The 11,128-nt window shown below is 33.1% G+C and overlaps 1 protein-coding gene across 1 annotated transcript; it reads left to right on the top strand.

Moving 5' to 3' along the window:
- Window positions 1-9,086: 9,086 nt before the first annotated feature.
- LOC111412221 (trans-resveratrol di-O-methyltransferase-like) lies at window positions 9,087-10,466 on the top strand. Its single transcript, XM_023043054.1, has 2 exons — window positions 9,087-9,903; window positions 9,983-10,466. Exons 1-2 carry the CDS (start codon window positions 9,130-9,132, stop codon window positions 10,283-10,285), a joined length of 1,077 nt encoding a protein of 358 aa, XP_022898822.1. The 5' UTR covers window positions 9,087-9,129; the 3' UTR covers window positions 10,286-10,466.
- The last annotated feature ends 662 nt before the right edge of the window (window positions 10,467-11,128 follow it).

The following is an 11,128-nucleotide window of genomic DNA, read 5'->3' on the forward strand; positions in this document are numbered from 1 at the left end:
GAATAGGTGTTTGCACAGAACTTAAGCAAATTAGTTAACAATTGCAACACATCATAGTTATTAATTAGTCCAGATGAATTCACATGCAATTTACCCTATGTTGAATTGCCACATTATAATATGTTGCTTAAAAATAAATTACACAAGATGGATCAAACTCGTCGGGCCGAAGCCAGTATAAAACATCTATAAACAAATCAACTTACAGTGCCGCCACACTCAACCAACATAAGTTCTTTCTGACCTCCTGACTATAATTCCTAAAACCCTCATGGATTACGTTCTCCTATACCAACTTCTGACTTTCTGATTTCGTCTATCTCATGTGAATTATGATAACTCCTTGTTCTTTAACAATTGGAACTCTGGTCACCTTCTGTGATTTTCAACCTCTGACAGTTACTCTAAAAGTATGGGTTTTTAGTGTTTGAATTTTTGGTTTTGATATTTTTCAATTGCCAATATCAATGATTAATGGATTGAATGATGTATGAAAATTGTATATGTTTTCACACAATGAACAATCCAAGGCTTTCCATGAAACGATGCATGTATTTATACAAAGGATGTTTCGGGAAGTATGGTCCTGTTAAAATTCTTGAAAGTTGCAAATTAGGATTTTATAGTATGTACTGTTGCTCAAGCGACAGGCTAGCAAAAAAGCAAGCAACCCTGCTTCGCTCGAGCAATTTCCAACAAGCTATGAAATCAATTATTTTTTTGTCGCTCGAGTAGTGTGTTGGTGAGAGGCAAGCGAAATTACGACAGCTCTTATTTTTTTATTCCAAGCTTGAACCCTAACCTACCAAACACAACTTTACAAAATTGTACTTAACTCCTTGACTTTCACATTTTTTTCAAATTAGTCATTTTTGTTCATAGAATTGCTAATTACATTAAAAGCTAACAATTACAAAGGCATACAAGGAGGCTGTGTAATTGTAGGGATTGATTGGTGAAATCAGTGAAGATTTACAAATAGTTATAGTGTGTTGTGATAGTTAGAGTGTTATATTTCTAACTAAGGATTAGATGTTTCACAAGAGGATTAAACACATTGATGATGTAAGTTATCATTTTCTTCATGAAGTTAACAAAACCAGCTGATATGTTGATAAAATCACTTTCGGTTGCTAAATTTGAGAATTGCTTAAACTTAGTTGGTGCTTGTTATTGATATGCCCATTGGGGTTTGTTTGGAAAAAATGAAGTAATGTTTAATTTGTAGATGTGTTTTGGAATTTTTTTTTATTGAAATTTGGTTCTTGTTAGAGATATGTTGTAGCTTGACCTAAATTTTAGTGAGCGATGGAGTTTGGCTTGAAGTGGTCTTGAAAAGATCAAATTATGGATCGAGGAGAAAAGTCGCTACAATTTCACTATCTTGGCGCTTGAGCAACTTCATCAAGATTTCAACTGAGACTTGGGGCCCCTTAGCCCTTGAGTGGCGTAATTATCCGGCCCAAGCCCATTTCATGTTTCACTACGCCAAAAAAAAGGTTTCTGCAACGGTCAAAAAACGCTGCAAAAGACCTTTTACAGCATTTTACCGTGTGTTGCAAAGGTTGATGTTGCCATTGAAAGAAGACTTTTTGCAGATTTTATTCAACGTTGCAAAAGACAACGTTATTTAAAAGTTGTCGTAGGTTTTTTTTTTTTTAAGACCAATTTTTATTAATTGATTTGCAAAATTGAAAATGACAATTTGTGAACAAATTTTGGAATTGCATAAAAATTGAGAATTTTGTTTCAAATTTTTAAATCAATACACTTGAACATAATACAACACCACCTAACTAAAAATTAAAAATAAAAAATTGGACAATCACTACCTACAAAAATTATATACAAAAATGCCTCCATACAAAAATTTAATCACCTCTTCCACAAATAATATACAAAATAATAATAATAATAATAATAATAATAAAAATAGAAATTAATCAATCACTACCTATAAAAAATTGAGTAGACAATCCAAATTGCACCATGTAATTTGCAAATTGCATCATTCCTACCCCTCGGCCACCGCAGTTGAACCGGATCCATCAATTCAATTGCAACAGAATAGATCCATTTGCTTAACCATGCTTGCAACCAATTACCCGAGTAGCTTTCTTGTTAGTTCTCCTTATTATTTTTTCTTACAAGCGATTCTCAAAACTATAGTCTGATAAACAGGATATGATATAGATGCGACAATCAGACCTGTACAGTCCCTATATCTTGAGAACCATGAAGAACGAACCCAATTGTGAAGTTAGAAATAAATATAAAAGGAATTTTAGAAGTTAAATGCACAAGTAACATAAGCCAACATCAACCTGGAATTATTGTTTGCTAAACGAACCCTAAAATTTTTATTTTTATTTTTTTATGCAGTAACGCAAAAGGCCATGAGTAAATGCTCACGAGAAAAGAGAATGAAAAAATGGCACAAAGGAAAATATATTGCTCATTGGTACACCAAAAAGAAGAGAAAGTTGGACATTACAAACATGACCATCAGAAAAAAATGATTGGACAATAAATGATTGGAATTCATAATAATTCTTGAACATTTGAAAACATTAAGCAAAACAGAGACTAAGACAATGTAAACACTATCAACATTTTTGAAGAGCACATCACAATAACACAAATTAAATTACATCACATACAATGAACATGAATGCCAAACATGATCATCAAAAGCTACAATTTTACAAGCAACTGCTATAGGTAAAAGAAGAAGAAAGAAGCACTAGAAAAGGGAAAATAGAAGAATGTTTCATCAAAATAGAACTGACTATTATTGAGACTACTACTTCCTTTTCCATCTAAGATAAGCCATCAAAAGAGTCACTCATGCAAACCAGGAACAATAAGATAGAACAAGGGTAAGGTTCCAATATATTCCATCAAGAGGAAAGTTAACATGGAGCAGTAGATAGTTTCCCTGTGTGCCAGCACTTTTAAATCCCTAACATTTACTCTCTCTAATAACATTTACTCTCTCTAACAGAGACATATTTGAGTTCCTAAAACAATCTTCTCTAAATCATTAATATAGTAATTGACAAGTCATATGATCGCTCCTACAACCATGAAAAGTCATATGATCGCTCCTTTCTCCATGGGGAAACTATTATTAAGTACATATCAGAAGAATGAAGGGTTTTACAAAACAGAGAAATAGTAGTCCAATGATAAGCCAAAACAAGATGTGATACTTTGTGATATGTGTTGCATATAAAGTCCCAAAGTTACTGGTATGATCTCTAAGTATGGTCTCAGAGGGATAATCCTAGTCTTTAGTGAAGAAGGTCCCCCCCCTCAAACTTCCAATTCAAATATTAACTCTAGAAAGCCTATGATAAAAGTATGAGTTTAATGTTAGAAGCACAAGCCATTCCACAATACTCAAGCTCAAGCCTTCAACCTTCATACTACGGATGAAACACCAAAACCAACATTAAAATTAAAATTTTAATGAAATCATATCTGGTTAGCTACACAACCAGCAATCCGATCGATATAGATAATATTTTATTTTGTAGTAACCATAGCTAAAAAGCCAACACAGTCAGGTAATTTGCCAACTCCTAGGCTAGAATTCCTCGCTCAAAATTTCCCGAACGGTGCCCCCGATTTATCATCCGTTCATCCTCAACACAATTACAAATTTGGGATTTCATGTCCAAATAAATAGTGCTCTTTCACAGCCAATTCTAAGAAATGCACAAAACAAAAACAGTAGTAAAAGCATATTTCCAAAGCTAACTCAATTACAACAAATAAATTATCGATTAATTGACAAATCTTGTGAAAAATTAGGAGCTAGAAAAAGAAAATTTAAGAACCCAAAAACTTGCCCTTTTAAATGGGATTCACAGAATGAATAAGAAAATTAATTTTCAGATAGAACTTGAGTGCGGTTTAGGAATCAGAATCAAGGGGCTTCACCTTCTTCTTCTTCTGTCGTCGAATCATTGGTGGAAATATAGACTCTAAGGACTGTTGTCAGCTGTCGCGTCTCGCGAAGTTCAAGGGCTCGAAGGTACTGCGTGACCTGCGTCTAGGGCTCGAACGTAGGAGGCCGGTGGTCAGTGGTAGAAGGCGGCGAGATAGAGAGGAGAGACGAGCGGCGCTGATCACGTGGGAACAAAACTCGTGGTTTGAGTATTACCTTTCCCTATTTTACTCTTAGTCTCATCCATTAATGGCCAAAAAGAAAAGATTTTTGCAACGTTTTATAAATGTTGCCAAAGACCGATTTTTGGCAACGTTTATAAATGTTGCGAAAGATAAAATACAACTTTTTTGCAACATTTATAAAACGTTGCAAAAGACAGCTTTTGGCAATGTTTATAAAACGTTGCCAAAGACAGATTTTTGCAATATTTATATAAACGTTGCAAAAGACAACTTTTGGCAACGTTTATACAAGACAGATTTTTGCAACGTTTTATAAAAGTTGTCAAAGACAACTTTTTGCAACGTTTTATAAACGTTGCGAAAGATAACTTTTCGCAATACTAAGTAAACGTTGGAAAAATGCGACATTAGCAACATTTACTTAAAAAATGTTACCAAAGCTCAATTATATTAAGCAATGGCAACATTCATGTATTTGAATGTTGTGATTGACTCCTTTAGCAACGTTTAATTAACAAATGTTGCCTTTTGCATGTTGCAAAAAACCATTTTTGTTGTAGTGTTTTAACGCTTTTTCTAGATTCTATTCATCTTACAACTCAAATTTCAGGGCTTATATATATTTTATCTACTTGTACTGAAATCATAACATTCATATAATATCTTAAGAGCTTTAAATCTTAACTAAGAGTACTAGGATATTGTTCTAAACATATTCATTATTGATTGTAGTAAAATTCTTCTTCTTTGTCTATGGGCTTTTCCTATCTTGGGTTTTCACATAAATTTTGGTGTTCTTATCTTTTGTTTGTTTATTTCGAGTCAGCTTGATCCAGAAGCTACCAAACACTTTTCGTACAATTGGATGGAGAGAAAATCTAAGATATGATTCCATAAGAGAATGACTGAAGGCCATACAACCACGAATTGACCGATTCGTAACAACTGTAAGATCAAGACTATCAGCTCAACTTAATCAGAGATGCAATAAACTTCATAGCATGATACTTGATATAAACCTAGATTCCATCCATTGATCCTTAAATGTCTCTCTACCACCCTTAATAGGTACAATAAAGCCATCTGCCTCATGCTAAACAATTCTTAGGTCTTTAGCACTCTTGAATTCTCGCTTCCATCTGTGTCGGCTGTACTATAAATTATGGAACAATAGCATTCAAAATTTCCTATCATAGAGGCCATTACAGAACTAGTTTTTGAGACACTCTAAACTAGATAGAATGCTGCTCTTGGATGGACAATCAAGAGCTCCATCACTTATTATCACTATCAGTCCTTTCATCACCAATATTATCCCAACGGCGAGGCATGTTTTAAAAGAATAATGTAGAAGAGAAGGAGGAGAGAAGGTGAACTTCTCGTACGTAAAATCTCTAAAAACCATGGTTTGTAATACTTGAAAGAGATAACTAGAAATTTTATTAAGTAGAAAAGTAAAGAAGGAAGTAGAGATAGTAGCCATATGGGCCTTTTTATGAGCATCCAAACCAAGTTCATAATTGTTGGATTGGCTACCATGAAGTCCGAACCATTCGCAAGAGACTTAAATCTGGGCCTACGACCACCTAAAGGCGTTACATTGCTTACAAAAAGATGGTCGAGATATCTCATGTACACCCATTAGCGCATGTCATACTTGCTAAACTCTACCAAATGAGCTTGTTTGGTATCTATAATTATTAAGGCTTAAGAAACAAAAGAGGTCATTTATCTAAAGTAGTTCGACTTTTGCAAGTAAGATATCACACCTATATCACTATGTCCGATCATGTTATAACATCTATTATTGAGATATTTCAATCCCGTCTCCTCGGTATTAGGAAACTGACTCAGCCAAAAGAGTCTTGTTCTCAATCTACATACTTTGATATTGATCATCTTGGCTCTCGTCCTCCACATCAATGATCATCTTGATGCATAAAAGATGCCATGTCACCATGGGCATCGATCAGGTTTGACATGTAATACCTGCCACATGTGGAATAGGTCATGATTCCTACGTTAGTAACATCGTAAAAAGTTTTTTCGACATATCAACTAACGCTATATTTGTTTCCGCCACATTATTGCTCTACCTCTTTTACAGTTTTTGAAGGGAAAGAATCTCCAACAATGTCTCTCACCTTTAGTTGCAATTGTACATGCATACCTTGGTAGGAAATATTTATCATCTCTCATTACAGAGGCCACGAGGAAATATCACAGTCTTATTAAAAAATTGAAAGCAAAAAGGAAAATGGAAAGCATGAAATATGTATAAGTTCCAAGAAAGAATGGACGAAAAGAGTTCAGTCTAGGGTTTTTATCGAGAATGCACAATGAATAAGGTCCTAATGATTAGCAAAGAACATGGTAGAATGAAATTTCGAAGCATAACTTTTTTGTTGGAAATTGATTTGTGATCATATTTTGCCTAAATTTGATCCATTTGACATATTTCTTCATCCAATTGACTCCTAATGCTCTCGGATCTTCATCTTGAGGTTCAACACAACTTTTGAACATTTGCACTTTAGTCCTCAAACTTTGGATCTCATACGATTTAGCCATTTTCTCCAATTTTTCTCACTTTTGCTTCTTTCCTTCATAAAATTTCACCTATTAAACATAAAATACAAAAATTTAGGATAAAATTGGTCGAAAGAACCATCAAATATCGCTATTTAAGGTACTAAATAAGTATATAAAATACACTTATCAGTTCACAAACTATGATTACATAACTTTCATTATATTCGGCAAGCAATCTTATTATACAATTCAACCAAATAATTTATAGCAGTACTAATTTTAGGTTAACTTCTGCTAATGAATCAAAAGAGGGCATCAAATATATAGAAACAAAATTACTTTCTGTTGCTTTAACCACGTTGACTTCAAATGGAGGATTTTATTTATACCCCACGTTAAAAGCAATTCTTTCGTTGGTATGAAAAAGAGATTGCCCCTATTGGATGGAAATTAAATTATTTTTTTAAAAAAAAAAATCAAAGTTAAAATCAACAATGAAATTTAATCCCTTATTTTATAGGATTCACAAATTTTTGATTAAATATTTCATTAATTTTTATATGTTTGGCCACAGGCAAATTGAATTTCTTATGAATTTTTAATTTACAAATTGAGTGATTTTATTTTAGATATTAGGGAGGTGTTCGATAGACATTTTTATGTAAAAATGTATTATAGAATAATAAATTGATGTGAAATGTGTGATTGAGAAATAAGAAAATTTTTTTGATTTACGTGTAATATTATTTTAATAAAGAATGTGTGGTTAAAAAGAAGAGAGAAAAATATATTTTGAGAAAAATGGTTACCAAACAGGGCTTAGAAGTGAGAAAAGATAGTGGCACTTTTTATTTTTTATCACCCCTAATATTTTTTTATTAGAATTAAGCCTTAAGTATATGGATTACTTGACAGAATCCACGAGAGCACCAATTTGCTTTTTCCTCCCTTTTTTTTAGTTACATCTTCCAATGACTTCCGCCGAACGCTGTATGCGAAACTTTCCTATGAAGACTCTTTTTATTAATACAACGTCGATCAATGGAGAAATAAAGTAAGGTCCCGTTTGAGCCACATTAATATAAGAATGAGAATGAAAAATATAGTCGTTACGGATCCCACACAAAAGATAAATTTTCAAATATAATAATCTAATGTGATGAATAACGATCATATTTTTTTTTTTAATGAGTAAATAATGGAAAACGAACAGGGACTAAATCCCTTTGATGTAATCCCATATCTTCTATGGACAACCATAATACTAAATTATAAATAAATTATTGTGAATCACGTGAATACACCAATTCAAGACCATGTCTCAGGCTTTGATATTTAAGTGCCGTATAATTTTAAATACTTAGCTTGTGGGAATTAAAATTAATATTTTAATTTTAATCAAAATTAACAATTAATTTTAATTATATTTTTTTATAAAATTCACAACTTTTTAATTACACACGTCATTTTTTTTTTATCAAAATAGATTAAGCACTTGTTTGAACCACAATATATTCCTAAAAATACATTTTGTAATAGTATATTGATAAGAAATGTGTGGCTAAAAAATAAAGAAAAGTCTTGAATTTGCGTGTAATATTATTTTATTGAATAATGTGTGGTTAAAATGATATCAAATCACTGTTTAAAAATGTAATTTTTTTGTAAAAAAAGTGGCTCAAACATGGCCTAAAAATCTTATTTTAAAACACACCAAACAAAGGCTTACTGACAGCCTGTTTGGGAGTGATTCCCCCCCCCCCTAAAATTGATTTTTTGACAGTTATTTCACTATTTCAATCGTCATATTTGACTTCTTCTTCCACAAGTGGATCCCACTTTTCTCCTAAAGATCAAAAAATCAATTATCAAAATCACTCTCAAACAGGCTCTGAAAAAGTGAACTCAATCATTGTTACTTTGTTTATCATTTATTTTTTTCTTGATGATGCCATAGAGGCCTGTTCTCATCATACGTATTTTCTAACATATTGCCTCATATTACCTAAGAATCTGAAATATCAATCATTAGCTATAGTCTCCTCCGGGTGTAAAGCACTATGTAACTGTAGAAATTTACTCATTTTACGTGCCTCTCTGTCCAATATAATACTACAAAAATTGACGAAGCAATTGCCATGACCAGCTTCGACCATTAGTACAAAATTTCAGCACTCATAGCAATAAAACATTGAAATCATCATTTCACACGAATATGAAACTCAGAATTGGAGACTGATCTTACGTGCTAAAATAACTATCATCAATTTGCTCTGATTAATCATAATTAATAAAATATATAATCCCAACTAATGGGTTGAATAGAAAAATAAAAATGATGCTTTCGTTGTAGATTGCGTGTCTATTTAATTTACATATTTACATGTTTGATTCCTATATATAATACAATGCTAATGCATAAAACATAACAAGTACATGTAAAAATTTCAAGTTCTAGAAATGGCATTCCCTATTGGAGAAAAATCGGTTGAGCTTCTACAAGCTGAAGCTAAATTTTGGAACTACGAATTCAACTTCTTATACATGGCCTCTCTCAAATGTGCAACTAAACTAGGCATACCAGATATCATCCATAAACATGGAAAACCAATGACACTCCAACAGCTAGGCGATGCACTCCCAATCAACAAAACAAAAATTCATGGTGTACATCGTCTGATGCGGGTTCTAGTTCATTCCAGGTTCTTCATCGAGGAAAAAGTTTCCGAGGATGACACAAATATGGGGTATTGGCTTACACCGGCTTCTCGTCTCCTCATCAAAGACCAGGCCTTGAGTATGATACCATTTGTGGAGGCCAGTTTCGATCCTACGTACTTAAAGCCATGGTATCATATGAGCGAATGGTTTCAAAATGACGACCTCTCTGCATTCGAGACAGCCCATGGAAGCAGCTTATGGGACTATGCTTGTCACGACCCGAAGCTCAATCAAGCTTTCAATGAAGACATGAGTAAAGACACAGAGTTCTTGAGTAGTATAATTATTAGAGAATGCAAAAATGTCTTTGACAAGATGAATTCTATGGTAGATGTTGGAGGAAACACAGGATTTATGGCCAAAGCTATTGTAGATGCTTTCCCGCACTTGCACTGTTCTGTGTTTGATCTTCCACACGTCATTGAAGGCTTGGAAGGTAGTTATAAGAACTTGACTTACATCAAGGGAAACATGTTTGAATCCATCCCTCAAGCAGATGCAATTATGCTCAAGGTATGGATTTTTTTCTTAAATAACAACTTTTTCTCTTGGATATATGCTAACAACAACTTTTTCACTTAACAAAAAACAGTGGATATTGCATGACTGGAGTGACGAAGAGTGTGTGAAAATATTGAAGAAATGCAAAGAAGCAATCCCAAGAAAGGAGAATGGAGGAAAGGTGATCATTATTGATATGATAGTAGGAAACAACAAAGAAGACCATCAACACACTGAAACGCAGCTTTTCAACGATCTAGCGATGATGCTTTACCTCAATGGAAAAGAAAGAACTGAGAAAGAGTGGGAAAAACTTTTCTTTGATGCTGGCTATAGTGGCTACAAGATTGCATATGAATTAGGATTGAGGTCTCTCATTGAGGTTTATCCTTGATTATTTAAGTCCATAATAATAAAATAAAGACTTCTGTTATCTTAAAATAAACATTTGAGTCATGTAATTCACTTACTTTGCCGGTGTGAAAATGAGCTGTCTTGGAAAGATTTTCATTTTTACTTGTGTTGTACTTCTGTTTGATGACATGAATTATCACTTCACTGATATTATGGATCAATTGCGACAATCTATAATTTACAGTGTTTGGAAGGATATGCTTTGTGCAGTAAATGTTTTGGGGGAAAACAAATGATGTAGAGTATGGTTGATGTGGATGGGTTGGGGATTAGTCTCTTGTTGATCACGAGGGACTCGCAGTACGGGATGGCTAGTTGTGGCAACGTATCATTACGGCATATGAGGGATTTTCTTTCGAAATCTTTGCTCGCAACTTTAATTTTGTCACATTTTAAGGTAGTATTTCCCTCATTAATTGACTGTCACACCATAGTCACAGAATTGAACTAAGTTATCTCTAGTCATATCAAACTAAGATTTAATTATCCAATTAAACAAAATTAACATATATTAACGTTAACATTATACTAAAATATAGTAACCGGGAATAAAATTTATCCTATATATTTCGTTTGCTTAAAAAATATTACCATCGAAACTAAAATATTATCAATTCCAGTATGAGTTACATATTTATCCATAAATTATTGAACAGGATTTTGGTACATGGATTAATTCATAATCTCCAGTAACATTTTTTTAAGTTTCATTTATATTTCGTTGTTTTCTTGTATAGATTACTTTGAACCATTCACAACTGAGGGTACAATCAACTTGGGGTGAGGAGATATTACAAGATGTACATAATAAATCTAGTATTTC

The sequence above is a fragment of the Olea europaea genome, chromosome 16, assembly GCF_002742605.1.
Source record: "Olea europaea var. sylvestris chromosome 16, O_europaea_v1, whole genome shotgun sequence".
Classification (NCBI taxonomy): Eukaryota; Viridiplantae; Streptophyta; class Magnoliopsida; order Lamiales; family Oleaceae; genus Olea; species Olea europaea.